Source organism: Pseudophryne corroboree, chromosome 5 (assembly GCF_028390025.1).
Source record: "Pseudophryne corroboree isolate aPseCor3 chromosome 5, aPseCor3.hap2, whole genome shotgun sequence".
NCBI lineage: Eukaryota > Metazoa > Chordata > Amphibia > Anura > Myobatrachidae > Pseudophryne > Pseudophryne corroboree.
Genome location: NC_086448.1, coordinates 493,193,926 through 493,220,555, shown reverse-complemented (window position 1 = coordinate 493,220,555; position 26,630 = coordinate 493,193,926). Strand labels below are relative to the sequence as shown.

Here is a 26,630-nt window from a genome sequence, read left to right as displayed (position 1 = left end):
CCCCAATTCAGACACCCGCCGTGCGGATGCCAATGCCAAAAGCATCACCACTTTCCAAGTGAGAAACTTCAACTCTATCTCTCGTAGAGGCTCAAACCAATCCGATTTAAGGAACTGCAACACCACATTAAGGTCCCATGGTGCCACTGGAGGCACAAAAGGAGGCTGGATGTGCAAAACGCCTTTCACCAAGGTCTGAACCACTGGAACGGAGGCCAATTGTTTTTGGAAGAACACTTACAAGGCCAAAATCTGGACCTTGATTCACCCCAATCGGAGGCCCGCCTCCACACCAGCCTGCAGAAAATGGAGAAAACGTCCCAAGTGAAACTCTTCCGTAGGAGCCTTCTTGGATTCACACCAAGACACATACTTTCTCCAAATACGGTGGTAATGTTTCGATGTTACTCCTTTCCTGGCCTGAATAAGTGTGGGAATGACTTCTTTCGGAATACCCTTACGGGCTAGGATCCGGCGCTCAACAGCCATGCCGTCAAACATAGCCGCGGTAAGTCCTGATAAACGCACGGCCCCTGCTGCAGCAGGTCCTCACGAAGAGGAAGAGGCTGTAGATCTTCTATGAGCAACTCCTGAAGATCTGGGTACCAAGCCCTCCTTGGCCAGCCTGGGGCAATGAAGATTGCTCAAACCTTTGTTCTTCTTAGGATCCTGAGAACTTTTGGGATCAGCGGAAGTGAAGGGAAGACATACACTGACTGGAATACCCACTGGGTCACTAACGCATCCACTGCTATTGCTTGAGGGTCTCTCGACCTGGAACAATATTTCTGAAGCTTCTTGTTGAGACGAGATGCCATCAGGTCTACTTGAGGAACTCCCCAAAGACTTGTCACCTCTGCGAAGACTTCTTGGTGGGGGCCCCACTCTCCTGGATGGAGATCGTGTCTGCTGAGGAAGTCTGCTTCCCAGTTGTCCACTCCCGGAATAAAAATTGCTGACAGAGCTTTTGCATGCCTTTCTTCCCAGAGGGGGATCTTTGTCACCTCTGCCATTGCTGCTCTGCTTTTCGTTCCGCCCTGCCTGTTTATGTACGTGACTGCTGTTACATTGTCCGACTGGATCTTCACGGGATGATCTTGAAGAAGATGTACCGCTTGTCGGAGGCCGTTGTAAATGGCTCTCAATTCCAGCACGTTTATGTGAAGGCAGGCTTCCTGACTTGACCATTTTCCTTGGAAGCTTTCCCCCTGAGTGACAGCTCCCCAGCCTCGGAGACTTGCATCCGTGGTTACCAGGACCCAGTCCTGAATCCCGAATCTGCGTCCCTCTAGTAGGTGCAGACTGTAGCCACCACAGGAGTGAAATCCTGGCTTTTGATGACAGGAATATTTTTCGGTGCATGTGAAGGTGGGATCTCGACCACTTGTCCAACAGGTCCCACTGGAATACTCTGGCATGGAACCTGCCAAACTGTATGGCCTCGTAGGCCGCCACCATCTTCCCCAACAACCGAATGCACTGATGGATCGACACACTAGATAGTTTCAATAATTGTTTTACCATTTTCTGGATTTCCAGAGCCTTTTCCACCGGAAGAAATACTCTCTGAACTTCCGTGTCCAGAATCATCCCAGAAAAGACAATCTTGTTGTCGGTTCCAATTATGACTTTGGATAATTTATGATCCAATCGCGTTGTTGGAGTATCGACAGGGAGAGCGTGATGTTTTGTAACATCTGCTCCCTGGATCTCGCCTTTATCAGGAGATCGTCCAGATAAGGAATTATATTGACTCCTTTTTGACGAAGAAGGAGCATCATCTCCGCCATCACCTTGGTGAATACCCTCGGCACCGTGGAGAGACCGAAAGGTATTATAAAGCTAAATATTTATCTTATAACATTCACTATATATTGGTAAGAGACTCAGTACGCAATGGGCGTACGGGGTACCGTAAGGGTACGCACTTAGCGTAGCAGACGCTAGGCCGTGGTCGAGATGCACGAGCGGCACGTTCGCTCACGGCTTACGCTGGGTATCGAGCACGCTATAGCCGGTCCGAGTACCGTAATGCTACGCTACTAGCGTAGTGGACGCTGTGCCCACAAGAGGAACACGAGCGGCGCAGACGCTCACAGGATGACACACAGTAAACCTTGTATGCAACACAATGTAACACTGATTAACCTCTATTATATAAAAGCCGCTTGAGCGATTGAGACACTCCGAGTACCCTTAGCAATGTAATGATAAACACACAATACCTTGTAAGGTTCCAAAACCTTTATCTAGATGATTATAGTATGTAAAAGGGGAAAACAGTTACAGCTTATACACTACAGCACTAACATAAACACCTAAAATGAATAACAGAAATTATACAATTTACAACAGCGTAAAAATAACAGAGAGAGAGAGAGAGAGAGAGTATGGCAAATACAAACAGAGAATAAGTTGGTTACAGAGAAAAACTTACACACTGGGAATGACTTCGCCGGCGCAACCTGGACCAGGGCTCTAGTCTTCAGCGTGAAAACCTTGCAGAGTCTTGTGTCACCAAGCCTATTTCAAGCTATATTTATTTACTAACTCAAGACATACTACAATAGATACTGTGTGCTCTCTTTCCATTGGTGAGGGGGTGGGACATGTACTGCACCTGGGATCATTGGTTAGTTCAAGAAGAGGGCGATGGCTAGGACTTGTTAGTATTCTAAATTCCTCTTTGTCTGATTATATTGAGGAAAGCTATTGTTTTGGATCTTCCAAACAAACTCTGTCTCTGGGCTTTGTTTACCCCACCTTCAGTTGAGACAATTGACTACTCAGCACTCATTATTCTGGAGAGAAACCTGGTTCTATTCATAAACAAAGATGTAAGCCTTCTTCATAGAATCTCAAAGCTTAGTGTAAATAAGGCTATTGTATTCAGTCTGTGGGAAAGAAATGACTGAATTCCATTCACCTACCCTGCACTATTGTGTAATTTATTCGGAATGCAATTAATCTTATTTTCTACTTCTGTGCATAACCATGAGCAGGAACTATGCGAATCCCTCCCAATTATCATAGGCACAACACCCCTTCAATACCCCACAGCTGGACACCATACACTGCCCTCCAATCTTTGTCTGAGCCCTCCCAGCATGCAAAGAGGAATCTCTCTGTCCCTGAACCAGTTACACTAATCATACTTACAGATATTATTAAAGGGAATATTACCTATAAAATACATTATTTGGATTAAATATGTAACGATCGAGTCGCCCACCAGACGCACACAAACTCTACCATAAATGCACATACCACACGCCTGAGCGCACGACCGTGGAGGCGCCGTCATGCAACTGCGAATATGCGCACGCACGGTAGAGAACATGCACGTGCAGCGGGCAAGCACATGGGGTTAGTACAAGGCATCATAGGTCGCTATATTTTTTTACTTTGACAGTCCACCCTTTGGCAGTCACCAATAACTGCCACTTCCTAAACAATTCAAACAGAAAAATATATGTCATCATGTAAACACCTTTTCATGATTGGGTAAGGGAAGAGAGGAGAAGGTTAGAAAGATATGACCTAGTGAGACAGTAAAAGCATGTGTGTATGAAATCCATGTTTGAGGGGTCATGTATCATCGTGCCGTACGTGTTTTAAATCAAGCTTCGAGGTATTGCGAAGTATACATTGAATACTTCTTATCCCTTATCAAGGGTCTGTGGATGGGCTGTCAAACTCTACCGAGCTCTTTTCGGCTTTTGGTTGCAACAAATGGGGGAGCACATTTAGTTGATGATACATGAAGGGGGGAACATGTGAATGCTGATATATGTGTCTATATTCCGTGTCGACTATGTGTGTCATTACCTGGAGGTTGTAGAGATGAAGATAAGAAACAATCGTTATAAATGCAGTCGTAAACTATGTGAGTTTAAATAAACAGTCGCCGATTGAGGTCTTGTCTGATGTCTTGTCTTGATGTACATGTTGTCTGACGTCTCTCGGTGCTTTTGTTGTAAATAGCGAGCAAAAGCTTTTCCATTGTCCATGTAATTACAGTCTCTAAAGTATTGGGCTTTCGTAAAAAGGTAAAGTCACTAGGGATATTGGGGGTCTGTGGCATAGTTCATCAATGGTCTGTATAAAAGAGGTTGTCAAATTCTTCTTCCAAGTGGATGTCTTTGTACCTTGGAGGAAAACAAAGGAGAAACGGGTGAAAGAAACGGACCGTGGAATCACATTTTCATCACAACATTGTCTCTATCGTTGGGTCATAAATCAAATTAGTTGTTGTTATTACAGTGTCCTCGCTCCTCAGACTCATCACTCTGGTAATACCATTACATTTCGTTAAAGCCCGAACGCATCTAAATATCAGACCAACCAATATGACGACTCCCAGAATACACAAGAGAAATTTCCCTACATCCATTATAATACCTTGGGCCCATTCTCCTAAACCAGAGAACCAATTTCGTGGGTTCAACCATGACACCCAACTGGTCAGCTCATTACCCACAGCAGCGAGTGTGAGACTGTGTTTCCTTCGAAACTCCCACTTCAATTGCAAAATGTCATCCATCTTTTGGTCTATGACCTCGGCCGGGTCCTCAGTGCTGTTTGTAATATACGTGCAGCACTTTACTCCATACTGAGTTGCTAGGGTAACACAATACCCGCCTGTCACTGCTGTGAGATAATTGAGAATCATCCTATGCTGAACCAGCTCTGTTTTGTAGGCTTGTAACTCTTTCCCAGTGTACCTGAACGTGTCGTCATACATTTCGGTGATATTGTCTAACAAGTTTGCTAGCGCAGATATATATCTATAGTTTATCACTCCTCTGGCGGTGCGAGTGATATCTAACGCGAGTAGGAATTGAATCCCGGTGGATTCATGGATCAGGTCAGAGGCCGGATGCTCTGTCCTTTCAATCAGGTGCCTTTTAACGACGTGCTCGTAATGAGTGAGAGTGTAAGGAGCTTGGGCACCGCGGTGAATATCTTTCATTTTTAAATGGGATACAGTCATTACTTCAGGCAGTACTTTTCCAATGTAACACAATCCCTCTGAGTTTGGGGCAAGCCACTTATACGCCTTTCTCCCGCATATGAAATATGCATCATCGGGGAGAACATATGGGACGGAGTATGACATTACCATGGTACAAATTTTCCATATGAAAACCCTAACTCTCCCATCTGTCTAGTACACGTATCAGTTTGTACGATATGTGCACAGTATCCTGGTGATACTTCTCCAACTTGCATGGTCCTACTTCCTAGAGTGTACCTATACCGGAAATATTTTCCACTGTTGGCTATCTGGCGTATAAGCTCTGTGTCTATGGGCATTCTATCGGCTCTATATGAAAATGTCATGGTTTGATTACTCCATGACACTTCCCAATTTCCCGGCTTTCGGGGATTGGAAATGTTAAAGCATACTAAGGACTTATCCACGTGATACTGGTTGAGCTTCAAACTAGGAGGACTAGAGATATTAAACCTCTTGTCCACCGGCCTCCCACCACTTAACTCAAGTACCTCTCCTACAGTTAAAGGGAATGGTACTAGTCCTGGTTTGCTACGACCTTGAGGTACTTGAGAGCATACCCAACAGTCTGTCTGGTTTAACACTTTACCCACTAAGGAGTGATAGTCACTCAATGGATGCCGGTCCATGTGGACATTAAAACTGGACTGACATTTCTTGATGTACCCATCCTCCACTATATTGTCACAATGCCTACAGATGCAGTTCTCTTCAGCTAACAATCCTTCACAATTCCTTCTATTGTCAATGCTACCAGATCGTTTTCTGATACTCGCCTTTACTCGGTGATTATGTTGCTCTTGGAAAACTACGCCTCCATCCTGGTCATCAGAACCCATTCCAGATCCTTTCTCGACCTCCATGGTACTCTCACCGAAACAGACTGCTCTGGTCAACATCATGGTCAACAGGAAAATCCGGATCACAGTCTCTTGGGGCAAGTCCATCTTATAGGAGGAAAAGGAGAAAAATAAGAAGTGGGGAGGAGAATAGGAGGGAGATGGGAACTGGAGAAAATAACAAAAGGGAAAAAGAAATCTGGCTCGACAAACGCCTCCGGTCTTATTATTCTCAGCGCTCAGATGTCGTCTCAACCTTCCCGGAACAGACACTCTAGTGATACAACCTCTACCGTCTGTTCTTTATCACGGGACCTCTCTGGGTCAGCAACCTTTTTACAATGAGACGAATGGACCCAAGTCTCTCTCTCGGCAACCTTCAATGCTGTCGTGCTGGTCAATAAGACTTGATATGGTCCTTCCCATCTGTCAATAAGGCAACCTGAGCGTAGAAAATTCCGTATCATTACATAATCCCCAGGTTCAATGTCATGACAATTACTGTCTGGCAAATCAGGAATCACCAACTTTAGATTATCATTCTGATTCCTCAATTGCTTACTAATTTTAACTAAATACTTTACAGTTACTTCATTGTTACATTTCAAATCATCCTGGGGGTTAATCATAACATGGGGTTGTCGACCAAACAGAATTTCAAAAGGAGACAGATTAAGAGGGGACCTGGGAGTGGTTCTGATGCTGTATAATACGATTGGCAAAGCTTCGGGCCACAACAATCCTGTTTCAGCCATTACCTTGCTTAATTTGTTTTTAATAGTGCTGTTTACTCTTTCCACTTTCGCACTCGCCTGGGGGCGGTACGGAGTGTGCAGCTTACTATTAATTCCCATCAACTTACACATTACTTGAAAAACTTCACCTGTAAAATGGGTACCCCTATCACTCTCAATGATTCTAGGGATACCGTACCTACACACAAATTCCTGCACAATTTTCTTTGCAGTAAACACAGCGGTATTTGTGGCCGCGGGAAATGCTTCAACCCAATTTGAGAACACGTCAATACAAACCAATACATATTTTAAATTTCTACAAGGTGGCAATTGTATGAAATCAATTTGTATTACCTGGAAAGGACCATCTGTAGGAGGGATATGGGATGGCTCTGTTGGTATTGCCTTTCCGATATTCTTCCTCAAGCAGGTGAGACATGTCATCGCTCTTTTACCCGCATGGGAAGAAAATCCTGGGGCGCACCAATAAGCTCTTACCAACTTACACATTCCTTCTTTGCCTAGATGAGTCAGCCCATGTGCCGCTTCCGTTAGACTTGGAAGGTATGCTCTGGGTGCCACTGGCTTACCCTGTCCATCTGTCCAGAGTCCTGAGGACTCCTGGCCATATCCTTTTGACCTCCAACCTGCCTTTTCTTGTGGTGAACACAAATTTTGCATTTCATACAATTTCTGTGTGTTTACAGTATTAAATACCATCAGTTGTGTGCTGTCTGTCTGTATGGGGGTACTGGCTGCTGATTTAGCAGCTTCGTCTGCTCGGCTGTTACCAAGTGATACCGGGTCTTGGCTATACGTGTGAGCTTTACACTTGATAACAGCCACTCTGTCGGGTTCCTGTATCGCTGTTAGAAATCTTTTGATGTGGGCTGCATGTGCTACGGGTGTGCCAGCTGCCGTCATGAAATTTCTGAGGCGCCATAGGGCCCCGAAATCATGGACTACTCCGAAGGCGTACCTAGAATCTGTGTAGATATTGGCTGACTTGCCTTTAGCCAATTCGCATGCTCTGGTTAGGGCAAGCAGTTCAGCAACTTGTGCTGAGTGTGGTGGGCCTAGGGGTTCCGCTTCTATGGTACCTTGGTCATCTACGACTGCGTATCCAGTACACAAGTCTCCCGAGTCCGTCTGTCTGTGACAACTGCCGTCAGTGTAGAAAGTAAAATCTACATCTTCCAGTGGGTTGTCACTGATGTCAGGCCTTGCCGTGAAATTTTGGGTCAAATATTCCATACAATCATGTGTGTCATTTTCCTTACTAAATCCTCCTTCACCATCACTCTCATCCTCCACCCTTTGTGCCTGTCCAGGCACACCTGGGAGATATGTTGCAGGATTTAGTGCGCTGCATCTCCTTATGGTGATGTTTACGGGGGCCATCAATGCCAATTCCCATCTTGTAAACCGCGCTGATGAGACGTGTCTGGTTTGGGCAGAATTCAGTAAAGCTGACACTGCATGTGGTGTATGAATTGTGAGGTTGTGTCCTAGCACTACATCTTCGCTTTTACTTACTAGCAATGCTATTGCTGCAACACTTCGCAAGCATGTGGGGAGGGATCGCGCTACCATGTCTAGCTGAGCGCTATAGTAGGCTACCGGCCTGCTGGCATCACCATGCTTCTGGGTTAAGACACCTGCCGCGCACCCAGCACTCTCTGTTCCGTACAGCTCAAAGGGTTTTCCATAATCTGGCATGCCTAATGCTGGTGCCTGCTTTAGGCACTGTTTAAGTCTCTCAAATGCCATCTCAGACTCGTCTGTGTGCGAAATCCGATCAGGTTTGTTTGAGGAGACCATCTCCTGTAAAGGCAAGGCCAGTATGGAAAAACCTGGGATCCAGTTACGGCAATACCCACACATTCCTAAAAACGTTCTTATCTGTTGCTGGGTTTGTGGCAGGGTCATCTCACGAATTGCTTGAATTCTATCAGCGGTGAGGTGTCTCAGTCCTTGTGTCAGACAGTGTCCCAAATATTTTACCTTGGTCTGGCATAATTGTAACTTATCTTTGGAAACCCTGTGTCCGGTGTCTGAAAGATGAAACAGGAGTTGTTTCGTATCTCTCAGGGACGATTCAAGTGAATCTGAATATAGCAGTAAGTCATCTACATACTGTATTAATATTGATCCACTCTCAGGTTGAAAAGACTGTAAACAATCATGCAAGGCTTGTGAGAAAATACTTGGACTGTCAATGAAACCTTGTGGTAATCGAGTCCAGGTGTACTGAACTCCTCTGTATGTAAATGCGAATAAGTATTGACTGTCAGGGTGCAGAGGTACCGAGAAGAAAGCAGAGCAGAGGTCAATCACAGTGAAAAATTTGGCAGTGGGAGGGATTTGCATAAGGATGACAGCTGGATTTGGCACTACGGGGAATTGACTCTCAACTATTTTGTTGATCCCTCTTAGATCCTGCACTAATCTGTAACCCCTCCCCCCACTCTTTTTAACAGGGAAGATGGGACTATTGGCAGTGCTGGACGTCCTTACCAGAATGCCCTGTTGTAGCAAGCGCTCTATTACAGGGTAAACTCCTAACTCCACATCTGGCTTCAGAGGGTATTGTGGGATTTTTGGAGCTATCCTACCATCTTTTACTTGTACAACTACTGGGGCTACGTTTGCCATTAATCCAGTGTCTTGTCCATCTTTGGTCCAAAGTGATTCCGGTATCTGGGAAATCATTTCCTCTACCTTGGACGGACACCTATTTACAACAACAGTGTGTGACATTAATCTTGTTGGGGAGTCTAGCATATCCTGCACTTCCTGAGCGTGGTTTTCGGGTATGTCCAAGAACACACCTTCAGGAGTACAATATATGACACGTCCCATTTTGCACAGTAAATCTCTCCCTAGGAGATTAGTCGGAGCCGATGCAGCCAGCAGAAAAGAATGCTTGCTATGCAAAGGACCTATCGTAATCTTTGCAGGTTTGCTTAAAGGGTAGTGTTGTACTACTCCTGTTACTCCCATGGCTGGAATTATTTTACCAGTGGTTCTCATGCCCACGGTCGAATTTATCACTGACTTGGCCGCCCCCGTATCTACAAGGAAATTTAGAGATTTACCAGCTACATCAATTGTGACCTCGGGTTCACTTCCAAGGCTCGCAATTAATTTCACTGGCTGCAGACTACAGGTGTGGCCCCACCCCTATTGTATGTGGTGACCTCCCTGCGTTGCGCTGGCAGCTATTACCTGTGAAGGGGTAAATGGGAACTATCAGAGACTTGCCAGTCTCTTCTTGGGGGATACCTTTTTGTTTCCCCTGCGTGTGGCTCATAACTCCGTCTCTGCGGTCCTTGATCCCAATTTCGTGTGTCATGTCGTTGTCTAGGGGGTTGATATGATTTTTGTGTATTTTTCAATCTACAGTCTCGTGCAAAATGTCCCTCTTTATGACAGTAATAACAAGTTACCACATTTGACTTACCCACAGGGGTCTGAGACTTATGCTGAGTTGGCCTTGTGGTAAGGGCCTGTATACTTACGGCCATCAGCTTATCACTCTGCGACTCCCTGTGTCTGGTGATGTTCCGATCATGATCAATAGCGGCCTCTCTCAAAGTAGCCACCGACAAACCTCGCCAACATGGTTGGGTGGTCTGTACCCTCGTCCTCAATACTTCCTTTAAACCATCCATTAACACAGATACTGCTACTTCTCTATGATTCACATTTGTCTTAATGTCTTCTATCCCTGTATACTTAGCCATTTCCTGCAGTGCCCGATGAAAATAATCAGCAGCTATTTCTCCCTCTTTTTGCTTAATGGAGAAAATTTTGTTCCATTTAGCAACAGCTGGGAAATATACTCCTAGCTGTAAATTAATTCTTTTCACATTATCTTGATTGTACTCCTCAGTAAGGGGTACCTCTTCATCTAGTCTACAGTCAGCTATAAATCTCGCTGAGTCGACATTGGAGGGTAAACATGCCCTCAGCAATATCCGCCAATCTTTGTTATTGGGCTCCACAGTATTTCCTAGCTCTCTAATGTACTTCTGGCTTGCAACTAGATCTTTCCTAGGATCAGGGAATTCAGACACCATTGATCTTAATTCCGTTCGGGAAAAGGGGCAGTGCATGGCGATGTTTCTGACAGGAGTGACTCCTGAAGTGTCAGTTTTCCCATTTGGTACTGCAATTACCCTAACAGGATTAAGTTCAATAACATCATTCTGAGTAGATTCTACAACATGTGGTGTAATGGTTTCAGCATAGTGTACAGTGCCGTACTTACCAGTTGATACGACCTCACCTGTCTCTCCACTAGGGGCCTTTGATACTGCTCTTACTGGTTGGGCCGTGCCCACTGTTGTTTCTGCTACGGTGGCTGCTAGAGAGAGTGCCGATATTGTTGTTGGCTCATCCTCTTGGTCACAATCCTGGGGAAAGTTTAAAACAGGGTACAGCTTGCACGGGTTAGTATTAGCATCAACAATCTCAGTTACATTATTCTTAACATCTATACAGTTACTAAGTGCATGTTTATCATACACCAGTGTGCCATTCTCTGCAACCACTTTCTCTCCTGTTATGTATGGTGGTGGTGGTGCGGTGGCTATCAGTTTCCTGATAGGGTTAGATCCAGCCGCTTGAGCCAATCCTCTTTCTATTTCACCCTTCTGTTGCCATAATTGTAAATAATCATAATGTTTGATCCGTCTCTTTGCAGATTTAATGAGACATATCCTTCTCCTTAGATTTTGTAACATATCGGGGCTAAAACTGCCTACCCGTGGGAACTTTTCCCCGTCATGCACAGTCATTCTTTCCCATTCATCGCACAAAACCTCTGTGTGTGAACCGTATTTCTCACACATGATATACCTTGCCGACCCTATTGGCCGGTTTACTAAATCAACCTGAACCAGGGTTGATTGCCCCCTACCTGAACAACTGGCCCCCATCTTTGCAGGTGCTGCTTTCACTACCTCTGACCTTCATATCAGGGTCTTCAGCGAACCCTTAAAAAAACCAAGATGTCCGGGGTAGGCCGACGGTGAAAGTTTACCGAGTACCTTCACTCACTCGCCCACGTTGACCAATACGCCCACACACTGCCTTAGCGCTGGCGTACTCAACCTAGGGCCCCTGCAACCTGAACCTCTATTTACTGGAACGTGTGGGTGTGATCCGAAGAGCACATAACCCTTCCCAGTAAATATCAGTTGCTGGAGAATTCCTGAGTGACCAGCGAACCTCCCTTAAAATAAAAAAAATTACACAAATCACGTTAGAATGTACAAATAGCGTTTATGACCCCTCTAGCGTACGCAAATGGTACTGGGTCAAGTTACAAACTAATACACACAATTACATGCGGTACAATCGTACTGCACATAAGCAACTAATCTTATGTGCGGAACGACCAGTGGAATCGAAAATTGTGGCTGCGAATTCCTTCAGCCAGAGCTTAATGGCCTATATGGGTATTGCACCAACCCTCCTGGTGTTGTGCTTCTTGATTCTATCTATAGCAGACTTCCTAGTCCGCTGTACCTAGACCTCCTGGTCTGTCTCTGGACCTCCTGGTCCGTGACCTCCTGGTCTGCTATACTCTAATGCTCTTATTTTAATGTGTTAACAAGGGATGCCTCCCAAGCCACCGCGCCGTCACTTTCACGTATGTACCTCACGAGAACTCGATTTCCTGTGGTTCCAACCAAAAATGAGAAACTTATATATATATATATATATATATATGCACACACTCTTTCACCTCATATACTCTTTACTTTCGTTTCTGCGCAGAAATCCCTTTCATTCAGTATCGCAGTCTTAGTCCCAAAGGAGTTACAACTAGAGAAGGATTATTTACGCTAAAATTTAGGACACTGAGAGTGACTTGCGCTATTATGGCGTTGCCTCCGTATCGCCTACTAAAACAATACTATCGTGTGATTTGTATTACGTGGGCGTACCCATACGCTCCGTTGCGTAATATACGCTACGTGTGTGAGCCCTTTGCGTACGCTAGTCCCACCCTTTGTTAGAGACACGTGTACGCAGGCCAGACACGTCCACAGTAACACAAGTAACACGTTTCTATCAATGCAAATGATATTTAACTGTAATCATTTACTGAACACCACACAGAACTTCCTTGTATCTTAGGCAAGCCGTGTGCGTGTTTTACAAATTACTCCCTTACGTATTAATTTTACTTTTAACTACCAACAGCAACAAATCTTTCTCAGCACGTTATCAATGATAAATGGCAAACAGGAAGGCGAGATGTGAAAATTACACAAATGGAAAAATGCAGGTGTGTGCGTGTGTTGCGTACGCAATGTGTATCAAACAGAAATAAAACAGTTTTAAAAGACAATAGCGTACTGTTCTTACCTTCCGGTTCCGGATTCCACCAGCACTCCAACAGCGTAGCGATGCAGACGCTTATCTAGTCAGCACTACCGTATCCCTCACCACCAACACGGATACGAAGGGATACGCCTTCCCGCCCTTTCCTGACAGATAAAGTCTGCTTGTGTTCGCTAGAGCGGATATGTGGAGGACGGACGAGCCGCCAATTGATAAAGCTAAATATTTATCTTATAACATTCACTATATATTGGTAAGAGACTCAGTACGCAATGGGCGTACGGGGTACCGTAAGGGTACGCACTTAGCGTAGCAGACGCTAGGCCGTGGTCGAGACGCACGAGCGGCACGTTCGCTCACGGCTTACGCTGGGTATCGAGCACGCTATAGGCGGTCCGAGTACCATAATGCTACGCTACTAGCGTAGCGGACGCTGTGCCCACAAGAGGAACACGAGCGGCACAGATGCTCACAGGATGACACACAGTAAACCTTGTATGCAACACAATGTAACACTGATTAACCTCTATTATATAAAAGCCGCTTGAGCGATTGAGACGCTCCGAGTACCCTTAGCAATGTAATGATAAACACACAATACCTTGTAAGGTTCCAAAACCTTTATCTAGATGATTTTAGTATGTAAAAGGGGAAAACAGTTACAGCTTATACACTACAGCACTAACATAAACACCTAAACAGAATAACAGAAATTATACAATATACAACAGCGTAAAAATAACAGAGAGAGAGAGAGAGTATGGAAAATACAAACAGAGAATAAGTTGGTTACAGAGAAAAACTTACACACTGGGAATGACTTTGCCGGCGCAACCTGGACCAGGGCTCTAGCCTTCAGCGTGAAAACCTTGCAGAGTCTTGTGTCACCAAGCCTATTGCAAGCTATATTTATTTACTTACTCAAGACATACTACAATAGATACTGTGTGCTCTCTTTCCATTGGTTAGGGGGTGGGACATGTACTACACCTGGGATCATTGGTTAGTTCAAGAAGTGGGCGATGGCTAGGACTTGTTAGTATTCTAAATTCCTCTTTGTCTGATTATATTGAGGAAAGCTATTGTTTTGGATCTTCCAAACAAACTCTGTCTCTGGGCTTTGTTTACCCCACCTTCAGTTGAGACAATTGACTACTCAGCACTCATTATTCTGGAGAGAAACCTGGTTCTATTCATAAACAAAGGTGTAAGCCCTCTTCATAGAATCTCAAAGCTTAGTGTAAATAAGGCTATTGTATTCAGTCTGTGGGAAAGAAATGACTGAATTCCATTCACCTACCCTGCACTATTGTGTAATTTATTCGGAATGCAATTAATCTTATTTTCTACTTCTGTGCATAACCATGAGCAGGAACTATGCAAATCCCTCCCAATTATCATAGGCACAACACCCCTTCAATACCCCACAGCTGGACACCATACACTACCCTCCAATCTTTGTCTGAGCCCTCCCAGCATGCAAAGAGGAATCTCTCTGTCCCTGAACCAGTTACACTAATCATACTTACAGATATTATTAAAGGGAATATTACCTATAAAATACATTATTTGGATTAAATATGTAACGATCGAGTCGCCCACCAGACGCACACAAACTCTACCGTAAATGCACATACCACGCGCCTGAGCGCACGACCGTGGAGGCGCCGTCACGCAACTGCGAATATGCGCACGCACGGGAGAGAACGTGCACGTGCAGCGGGCAAGCGCATGGGGTTAGTACAAGGCATCATAGGTCGCTATATTTTTCGACTTTGACAGGTAACATCTGGAACTGGTAATGGCAATCCTGAACCGCAAATCTCAGATAGGCCTGATGAGGAGGATAAATGGGAACATGCAGGTAAGCATCCTTGATGTCTACCGACACCATGTAATCCCCCTCCTCCAGACTGGAAATCACTGCCCGGAGTGATTCCATCTTGAACTTGAACCGTTTCAAGTAGAGATTCAAATTTTTTAGGTTCAGGATCGGTCTGACCCATCTGTCCGGCTTCGGAACTACAAAGAGGCTTGAATAAAACCCCTCCCCTTGTTGCGGCAAAGGCACCAGGATTATGACCTGGTCCTGACATAATTTTGGATTGCCGCTGTTACTGCTTCCCTTTCTGGAAGAGAAGCTGGCAAGGTTGATTTGAAAAATCGGCATGGGGGAACGTCTTGAAACTCCAGCTTGTATCCCATGGATACTATTTGCAATACCCAGGGATCCAGGCCAGACAGAATCCAACCTTGGCTGAACAGTTTGAGATGTGCCCCTACCCGAGCGGCCTCCCGCAAGGGAGTTCCAGCGTCATGCTGAAGATTTGGCAGAAGTAGGGGTAGACTTCTGCTCCTGGGAACCTGGAGCCGCTGTGGGCTTCTTTCCCCTTCCTCTTCCCCATCCTGCAAAGAAGAGGGAACCTCTTGCTCTTTTGTATTTATTGGACCGAAAGGACTGCATGTGTGTGTAATAAGTCTTTTTTGCCGGTGCAGGTGCAGAGGGCAAAAACGTTGACTTACCTGCAGTAGCCGCCGAGACTAACGCATCCAGACCATTGCCAAATAAGGTCTCACCTTTATATGGGAGAGCCTCCATGTTTCTTTTGGAATCCGCATCCGCGTTCCACTGGCGAATCCACAATGCCCGCCTAGCTGATACTGCCATGGTAGCGGCTTGTGAACTCAAGAGTCCAATATCTTTCATCGCTTCTAGCATGTAGGCGGCAGCGTCTTTGATATACCCTAACTTAAGGAGTATCTCATCTTTATCAACCGTGTCAATTTCTGATGACATGCTGTCTGACCATTTTTCAATAGCGTGACTGACCCACGCGCAGGCAATAGTGGGTCTGAGCAGTGTACCATTGGCAACATAAATGGATTTCAATGTAGTTTCCATCTTACGGTCAGCCGGCTCTTTTAGTGAAGCCGTGCCAGGTGCAGGGAGAATAACCTGGATAGTGCACTGTCTAACACAGGGGCCGATTCCCATTTTTTTCTGTCCTCTGCTGGGAAAGGGTAAGCTACCTGAATCCGCTTAGGAATATGATTTTTTTTTTCAGGATTCACCCACATCCCTGCAAAGAGAGCATTTAGCTCGTGGGAAGGACGGAACTTGACTTTGGATTTCTTTTCCTTACATAAATAAGCCTTCTCCTGAGGTACAGGCGAGGCTTCTGTAACTTCCAACACGTCCCTTATAGCCACAATCATATATTGTAGATTTTTTTGCCAATTTATGATCTGTTTCTCTAGAGTCACTATCGTCGACACAAGAATCAGAGTCTGTGTCGGTATCAGTATTCACAAATGATCTCTTATGTGACCCAGAGGGGCCGCCTGCAGAAGGAAGAACTGAGTCCTGAAAAATCACATCTTCCACAGATTTTCGCCAGCATTCAGCCTGAGATTCAGACTTATCTAACCTCCTGTTAATAAGATGCATACTGTCACGTATTTCTTTCACCCATGCAGGCTCTTGGTGTGCCGGCAGCGCCACCACATTACAACTCTGTGTCCCTAAAATGCCTTCCTCCGGGGAGGAACTCCCTGTCTCAGACATGCCTTACACGTGTACAGCACACACTCACAGACACACTGGGACTTATAAGGGGACAGACCCACAGCAAAATCTGTCAGAGGGACACAGTATAGGAGCAGCCAGTTCACAACCCCAGCGCCAGTATGTAATGTCTGTGAACACAGAATGCCCACAGACAATAGCGCTTTTACACAGTAATTCACACTAGTAATGCACCACCAAACTCTTTGTGCCCCCCTTATTTGCATCCTGTACTTGTTGCCAGAAGTGGAGGATAGGACCAGCATTGTCTCTGCACCTGAGGAGAGAGAGGAAATGGCGCTGAGCAGTATGCTGGCTGGCTGAGGAAGAAGCTCCGCCCCCGCAAATGGCGCGTTTTTCGCTCAGCAAGGTCTGTTAATATTTATACTGGCGGGGGTAGGGCTGTGCCAGCGGCATCTTATGCCTTCTTTGCGCCAGTTTTAGGCTCTGTGTGTGTGGGCAGCCGCGCCGTACCTCAGCCGTCACTTTAGTTGCTAGAAGATCTATCTTCTCATACTCACCTGTCTTCAGACTTCTGGCTCTGTGAGGGGGGTAACGACGTGCTATGGGAGTGAGCATCTAGGCACAGCTAGCGTTCAGTTCCCTTCAGGAGCTAATGGTGTCCTGTCAAACAGAAGCAGAGCCATGAAACTCTTCAGGAAGATGGTTCTGCTTCTGCCCCCTCAGTCCCACGAAGCAGGGAGTCTGTTGCCAGCAGTTCTCCCTGAAAATAAAAAAACCTAACATAAATCTTTTTCAGAGAAACTCAGTAGAGCTCCTCAGAGTGCATCCAGTCTCCTGGGCACATTTCTAAAACTGGAGGCTGGAGGAGGGGCATAGTGGGAGGAGCCAGTTCACACCCATTGAAAAGTCTTAAGACTGCCCATGGCTCCTGCGGAACCGTCTATACCCCCATGGTCAATAAGTGGACCCCAGCATCCTCTAGGACGTATGAGAAAGGACGACAAGTTTAAAAAAAAAAAAAATGGTGTTGTTTCTTTGTAGAGTGACTGGGAACCCCAATTAATGCCCCGTGTTCCCTCGCATTTGGGCAAGGTGCCTTGCTGTGCTCGACACAGGTTACCGTTCCTAATTGTAATCCACGTGGATCGTAAAGTATGAAAAAGCTCAAAAAAAATAATAATTGTGAAACCTCACGTCGACCTTTTGTCATGTCGACCTAGTACGTCGCCCTAGAGTCCATGTTGACCTAGAAACCATGTCGATCTACTTACTGTCGACCAATAGTGGTCGACCTAGACATTGTCGACCTAAGTCTTGTTGACCTAAAGACCGGATCCCATCCAAGGTTCTCAATTTCAGTTCAGGGGACCTACATTCTTTTCCTTCATATGATCACACAACAGCTCTTTCATTGTTACTTTGCATGTAAATCAGGTACCTGAATTCCTAGGTACAGACTGTTCAGTAGCAGCAGAAACAGAACAGAAATGAAGCTTTTTTATCTCATTAAGTGGATCTGTCAGGTGGTTTTTTTTAAGTAACAATTGTTGACACTTTACCAAGCATTCTGTGAAAGGATTATAAATTACATTTAAATATCAGCAGTGTGACCTTTATAAAAGGTTATACTGTTATCTACAATGCATAGTTAGCAGGAGGTCAGTAATACAGGATGCCAACAGCACAACTACCGTACACAGAAAGCGATTATTTGTTTCTACAGTATTGGTTCTGGTATTCATGTGTTAGTGAACAGAAAACATAAAATCCAACTCTGTTATCCAGTTTACTAAAATCCCTGTAGGCATTCAGATGATAGGTCGATAGTCAGTAAGCCAAGCCCATATGGTGGACATGCATTAGGTCGACAGGTACCAAAGGTCGACAAGTTCAAATGGTGGACATGAAACAAGGTTTTTTTTTACTTTTTAAAAAAATGTCATCATTTACCATCCACATGGACTACGATTGGGAATAGTATCCTGCCATGCGAGACATGCAAGGGGACGCGGTACACTAATTGGGGTCACGTGGTTTAACATAGAAAATGACACACACAAAAACTAGTGTCAACCTTTTTTGTGTCGGCCAATTCCATGTTGACCAATTGACCCATTGTCGACCCTTTTGTACTGTCTACCTTTTACATGGCTTCTCCCGGAGAGGAGACATTCAAAGTAGGCAAGTATGTTCTTGGTTGATGACAAGGTACCAGTGTCAGCTTGCAAAAGGGAGTAATTACATGGTAGTAGATAAAATGTTAGTATTTAAGTAAAATAATAATAGAAACAAAAAACCCACCATACTATCATTATTAACATTTATTTATTTAGCGCTAGCATGTTCCATTGCGCTTTATACATACACCAACTTCTATGGATAAAAGATATTTCCTCTGACAAAACCAGTCCCTTCAATACTAGTTACGTTTGTTCACTTACCGCATCAGGGAAGACAAGTTCAAAGTTTTCTCTACAGGATAACTGTTTGTACATGTACTCTGCGTTTTCCAGACATCTGTTAATTTGAAGCTCAAAACCACATGTACCCTACAAATAAGAAAAGCTTAAAAAACTTTCAAAACAAGTAACTTAATGATTATTGTGAAACAAAAATATGGTTTCTGTTCTTGTCCTCCACTTTCAGTTTTACAAATTCCCCAAATATGCCACATTTTTACGGAGAGTCCCTTTATAATAATGATAAAATACTGTTTTGCTACATTACGATCAAGCCGCAATGCCTTTGTATAAGTAAAAACAATTGGTTCACTATCCAACTATTAAGCACTATCGGGGTCTATTCAATGACTGTCGAATTCTGTCGGAGAAGATTCGGCAGTTCAGTATTCAATTAGAGGGCAATTCCGACTGGTTTTGGCCGTTTTCGACAATGCTGATCCGACTTTTTTTTTAAGTCAAATCAGCATTGTCGAAAACGGGCCAAAATTCTGTCGGAATTGGCTGCTAATTCGACAAAACACGTGGATCCGCGTCTAATCTGCTGATCCATGTGTTTTTTAACAAATGCTGATTTTTCCGACTGTCGTAAAAATGGCACAGTCATTGAATAGGTCGAATGCAAATTCAACCTATTTCTGTCGAACAGTGCCGGTTTTTCGGGCTGTCGGAAAAACCGGCACCAATTGAATATACCACTATATTGCAAACCTAAAATTTTAACTGATTTTTTTTTATTTCAAGGGCAAAAGTTACATTGTTAGTCATTAAATCATTTTGGCGTACCTTTGCCTTCCACATGAGCCATAGTTTAAATATATCAACGTGTCTGCCACACTGAATAGTCTTGTCTCCTGTATCATAAGTTATATCATAAAATTTGTCTGGTTGAAAGAGATAATCAGCACAGAACTGGTTGCAAGCTTGCAAGAGACCCTGAAAAAGAATAAAGCTGAAATAATTTTGAGTACAAAACACCATGTGATATGTATGGCATTTTTTCGCACAGCAGCCGATCAGGTACTAATTTGGCGCCTGCCCCCAAAACACCCCCCTCAAAAAAAATAACCAACAACCCTGTCAGACTAAAATAATTAGATTGTCAAACATTTTGAAAAAAGAGGATACTATTGGACAATACTCTCCTATGTGCCTCAAATGCCCTATGCATCACATGCACCTGCAGCAGTGTGTTTAAATACTTGCTCTATATCACTGCACTATATCATAACACTTCATTGCTGCACTACATTCCCCTATCCTCTGCAGTACTATACTACATCCCTACACGCTGAACTACATCACTACACTACATGCCCCTATACACTGCACTACATACCCAATATACCCTATATACTACACTACATCCCCTTATATGCTACATCACATCAGTGCACTACATGCCCCTATATACTGCAATACATTACTACACTACATACTGTACATCACTACACTACTGTACATCCCCCTAAAAGCTACACCAAATCCCCATCTGGGAGGCAAAGTGGAGGTGGATACTGCTAACTGGTAGCACAGTGCCGATAATGAAGTCTGTCTTTAAATTCACCACAAAGCTGCTGTAGTGATACTTGGTGAGATTTGAGGTTGTCCAGGCTCTAAGTTTCCACTGTCAAATAGATAGCTAGCAAAGTGAACTTTTGATTTCTGTAACATCGGTGACTGCACCTGTTAACAAGCATAAGCCTGGGGCAGTGTGTCCTCTCAATGTGATGTAGCCTGCAGCTTGTTATCGGTTGGTGCTGGGCAGTCAGCCGGGATCATAGCCTGCTGAAAAACACTGCCCCAACAGTTTGCTTCTATAGCTTGTACTGTACACTGCACGCTAGTCGCATCACTACATGGCAAAGAAGAGAGTTTAAGACAGTAGCCGTCATAGGAGAGATCCCAGGTACTGGAGCTCACCTGCACAGCGTCGGGGCCAGCTCCGGGCAGACAGGTGGGTCAAAGACACTGCCCTGGGAGCCGTCTGCTGTCTCACTGGAGCAGCACAGCACTTCCGATAAAAAAAAAACCCAAAACCCAGTGATAAAGCTAAATATTTATCGTATATAAAACACTTTAAGAGGTCTAAGAACACTGTACGCTATCTACGTAAGAAGTACCGTAAGGGTACGCAAGTTGCGTAACGATCGTTCAACCGTAGTCGAGACGCTCAAGCGTCACGTTCGCTTGCGGCCCAGAGATCACAGGCAGGCACGCTAGTGGCTGCCGACTAACGTAATGATTCGCTATAGCGTAGCGGACGCTCGGGACCACGAGGAGATCACCAGCGGTGCAGACGCTTACAACGTTAAACCTTTATATCTATACCATTAACAGCGAAATATACAGTAAATCTTAGTGTGGTGTTAGAGTGTAAATGCAACCTGGTGTAACCTGATTAACTACAAAGCTGCTTGGGCGTCACCGACGCTCAGGGAATACTTAACACTATAAGAAATACACAGATACCTGGGCTTAGGGTCCAAAACCTATTATATGTATTATGACTATTATACTTGCAAAAGAATCACAGAACAAATCATACACTACAATATAACATAGACTAACTAACCAGATAACTACACAGGAAATACAATGCAATACAATACAATACAATCAAGGGAAAATAAGGGAGAAAGAGGGGAGAGAGAGATGGCTCACAATAACATCAAGACAATATGATTGCGGAGAAACACTTACGCACAAGGGGAAACGATCGCATGCGCCTCGATATCCAGCTCCCGATTATCAGCAATGAGAACCGTTGAAGAGAGTGCCCTGGATACGGTCGGCCTGCCTATTTATGCCCCACACACAATACAATTCAATGGTCCCTACAATCTCATTGTTCATTGGACACAGGAATTCGGCTTCGCATTATAACAAAAGGTCATAGGTTGATTCATACAGGTGGGCTGTGACTGTTTCCAACTGTCCAGGTGGGTGGGATACTGGGTTTCCCGCCGCATGACTAAGTAAGAACAAATAATAGTAAATGGACATAAACTTCTTATGTCCATAACTATTCGCACGAGCGATTAATCCGCTCCAAACCAACACCGGAATATTGCTATTTAAATACTCTTCCGATGGGTACCAAACACTACTGTATGACCCCTGTTAGACCCTTCGTACAATACAAAGAGGGATCTCTCTGTTCAGGAACATGCTATGTTAACTAAACTTTCAGTATCTATCAAAGGGACCATGATCTACAAAATACATTATTAGTGAAAATATGTAACGAATGAATCGCACGCTACGATTACATAAACTCTACCGTAAATACGCATACCGTGCGCCTGCGGGTGCCCGCGACTGTGAGTATGTGCACGTACGGGAGAGCGTACGCATGCGCAGCGCGGACCAGTATGAGGTGCAAATATGGCAGTGTGTGTAGAGATATTTTTCTGACTTTGACAGTCCACCCTTTGGCAGTCAATAATAACTGCCACCTTCTAAAACATTTCAAAAGGAGAAAAATATATGTCAGGGGTTAATTCATTTCCATGGTTGGGTAAGGGAGGAGAGAGGAGTAGGTGGGAAGAGGGTATGACCTAATGAGATAGCAGAAGCATGTGTGTATGAGTCCATGTTTGGGGGGTCATGTATCATCGTGCCGTACGTGTTGTAAATCAAGCTTCGAGGTATTGCGAAGTATACATTTGAATTCCTTCTTATCCCGTGGTACAGGTCTGTGGATGGGCTGTCAAACTTTACTGAGCTCTTTTCGGCTTTGGTTGTAACAAAATGGGGGAGCACATTTTAGTTGATGATACATGAATAGGGGAGGTATGTGGTTGCTGATATCTGTGCCTGTATTCCCTATCGACTATGTGTGTTATTACCTGAGGGTTGTAGAAATGAAGATAAAGAACACTTATGGTAAATGCAGTGGTATTCTATGTCAGGTTAATGTACATCTGTCGGTTGAAGTTTTGTTCGGTATCAGTTGAAAGTCGTCTTCTTTGCGCTGTTTTGCCCATTAGGTGCGGGCAAAAAGCGTTGTCAATGCCATTAGATTTACAAAAAAAATGTTGGGCTAGCGTAAGTTTAAGAATTCTAGGGAAACTGGGAATCCATGGCAAAGTTCATCAAATGTCCGTATCTACAGTGGTCAAAACTTCTTCTTTGGTCAATCCGTTGTCTGTATAGCGTCTCATCAACTTCCTCGTCCAAGTGGGTCTTTTTATCTTGGAGAAAAACGGAAAAACAGGTGAAAGAAACGGACCGTATAATCGCATTTTCATTACATCATTGTTTCTATTGTTGGGTCATAAATCAAATCCAGGTTAATTACAGTTTCCTCACTCCTCAAACTCATTACTCTTGTACTTTGTTTGCACTTCATTAAAGCCTGACCGCATCTAAATATCAAGCCAATTGATATGACAACACCTAAGATACATAGGAGAAACTTCCCAACATCCATTATGACTCCTTGAGCCCAGTCTCCTAAACCGGAGAACCAATTTCGCGGGTTCAACCATGACACCCAACCAGTCAGCTCATTACCTACAGCAGCAAGAGTGAGATTGTGTTTTCGGCGAAATTCCCACTTCAATTGGAGAATATCGTCCATCTTTTGGTCTATGACCTCGACCGGATCCTCGGTGCTATTCGTGATATACGTGCAACACTTCACGCCATACTGTGTTGCCAATGTAACACAATATCCGCCTGTCACTGCTGTGAGGTAATTAAGAACCATTCTATGCTGCACCAGTTCTGTTTTATAAGCTTGAAGTTCCCTTCCAGTATATCTAAACGTGTCATCATACATTTCAGTGATATTATCTAACAAATTTGCGAGCGCCGATATGTATTTATAATTCAGCACTCCTCTAGCGGTGCGGGTGAAATCTAACGCGATTAAGAATTGAATCCCGGTGGATTCACTTATCAGATCAGAGGCCGGATGCTCTGTCTTCTCTATCAGGTGCCTTTTAACAACGTGCTCGTAATGGGTGTGAGTATAAGGAGCTTGGGCACCACGGTGTATGTCTTTCATTTTGTCATGTGACACAGTCATTACTTCAGGCAATACTTTTCCAATATAACACAATCCTTCAGAGTTTGGGGCAAGCCACTTGTACGCCTTTCTCCCGCATATGAAATATGCATCATCGGGGAGAACATATGGGACGGAGTAGGACATAACCATATTACACACCTTCCATGTGAAATCTCCTAACCCTAATTCTTCCATCTGCTTAGTACACGTATCAGGTTGTACGATATGTGCACAGTATCCTGGTGATACCTCTCCAACTCTAGTAATCCTATTTCCTAAGGTATACCTATACCGGAAAGATTTTCCTCTACTGGCTATGTGGCGTACAAGCTCTGTATCTGTAGGCATTCTATCTGCTCTATGCGAAAAGGTCATGGTGTGGTTACTCCATGACACTTCCCAATTTCCCGGCTTTCGGGGATTGGAGATGTTGAAACATAATAGGGACCTATCCACATGGTATTGGTGGAGCTTCAAACTAGGAGGGCTGGAGATATTAAACCTCCGGTCCACCGGTCTCCCACCATTTAACTCAAGTACCTCCTCTATCGATAAAGGAAATGGTACTAGCCCTGATTTGCTATGACCCTGAGGTACTTGAGAGCATATCCAACAATCTGTTTTGTTTAACACATTACCCACTAAGGAGTGATAGTCACTCAATGGATGCCGGTCCATATGGATATTAAAACTGGATTGGCATTTCTTAATGCACCCATCCTCAATGACATTGTTACAGAGCCTACAGATACAGTTTTCTTCAGCTAACAATCCTTCACAATTCCTTCTATGGTCAATGCTATCGGATCGTTTTCTGATACTCGCCTTTGCTTGTTGATTATGTTGTTCTCGGAAAACTACGCCTCCATCTTTATCATCAGAACCTTTCTGGATCCTTTCTTGACCTTACTGGTACTCTCACCGAAACAGACTGCTCTGGTCAACATCATGGTCGACAGGAAAAATCCATATCACAGTCTCTTGGGGCAAGTCCATCTTACAGGAGGAGAAAAGAAGAAATTTGTAATGGGGGTATAAGAAAACAGTTTGTGGGGGAGAGAACTTGTTACGATAATAAGTTCTCTCGTCTTGTTGTTCTTCTTGTTCTGCTGTCCTCTCAAAAGGTGCTGTCTCTTCAGTCTTCCAAATGAACATTCTGGTGATGCAATATTCCTTCCTAACCAGCGATCTTTCTGTAAGGAACAAAAATCTGGCATTACCATTGGTCCAACTGAGGGGTGACATACCATCTTTAAACCATGAAAACATGAGTGAGAAGAGAGAGAAAACAAAAAAAAACAAAAGAGATAGAGAACAATTCATGTGCATATATACATATTACATAACTCAACAATAAACACCAATAGGGAAAGAGAAATTAAACATTTTTTTTCAAACATTTTAAAACATGGTCAGCATTAAGAAAACATTGTCAGATTTATCAGGCTGTCATATCTACGTGTCTAATGGTTTCCTTGAGCAGTCCCTCCCCACCAGCACCTCCATATTCCACTGTCTGTATCTGGCCAGAATACATTGTGGTGGATAGGTCATGCTGGGGTTTGGTAGACTTCTGCAAGGACCAAGCGGATATGCAATGTTTGAATTCTTACCAATAATCGTCAGAGATGGGGATAGAAAAAGAAACATTTCACAGATACATTTACAACTTTTCACCCGGTCATTCCTGTGTCTTCAGTGAATGACCTCCCAATTTATTAACCGTTACCTCAGGCTTACCGTCAGTCCTAATGATCACCTTTTCCTGACTACATATCATGGGTGTGGCCCAAAATTCTTCCTATGTGATCCCTGATTATAATCGTGTGTGTTATAATTTTGCTAATTTCTTGGTCTAGGGGGTCTGACTTTATGTGGGTTATTACAGTTGCTGGCATAATGCCCTTCTCTTCTACAATGATAACAAATCCTTGGCTTTCTCCATGTGCTAGGGGCCTGGGATTCCGGTCGACTTGATGCATCCTCTAGTGCTTGGATGTTCAGTGCCATCAACCGCTCTCCCTGCGCTTCCCTGGTTCTTTGGATATTTCGGTCATGCTCGATAGCGGACTCTCTTAATGCCGCCACCGAGATACCTCTCCAATGTGGTATGGAAGTTTGTACCCTAATTTTTAGTGTGTCTCTTAAGTTGTTCATTAATACGGACACAGCTACCTCTCTGTGGTGTACATTAGTTTCAATGTCATCTATACCAGTGTACCTAGCCATATCCTGCAGAGCCCGGTGAAAATACTCTGATGCGGATTCACCTTCTTTTTGTTTTATTGTAAAGATTTTATTCCATTTTACTACTGTAGGAAAATATTCTTTCAACTGTAGATTGATTCTTTTTACATTATCTTGGTTATACTCGTTTGTTAGTGGCACTTCCTCATCTAGCTTACAATCAGCGATAAATTTCAATGAATCAACATCGGGGGGTAAACATGCCCTCAAAACTGTCCTCCAATCTTTGTTATTTGGCTCTGCAGTGTGTCCTAGCACTCTAATGTATCTTTGACAAGCAACTAAGTCTTTCCTGGGATCAGGAAATTCAGACAGAATTGTTCTTAATTCTGTTCGGGAAAAGGGGCAGTACATGGCGATGTTCCTGACGGGGGTGACTCCTGAAGAGTCAGTTTTCCCATTTGGTACTGCAATTACCCTGACAGGAT

The 26,630-nt window shown here is 44.1% G+C and overlaps 1 protein-coding gene across 2 annotated transcripts in view; it reads right to left on the bottom strand.

The window, feature by feature from the left end:
• LOC134927892 (glutamate decarboxylase 1-like) overlaps positions 1–26,630 on the bottom strand; it is a 308,357-nt gene that overhangs the window by 25,264 nt on the left and 256,463 nt on the right. For both annotated transcript variants that reach the window (XM_063922977.1, XM_063922976.1), the window contains 2 exons: positions 19,725–19,874; positions 18,921–19,028 (listed from right to left, as the gene is read on the bottom strand). In XM_063922977.1, coding sequence (XP_063779047.1) covers positions 18,921–19,028; positions 19,725–19,874 — 258 coding nt within the window. The remainder of the gene's footprint in view (positions 1–18,920; positions 19,029–19,724; positions 19,875–26,630) is intronic.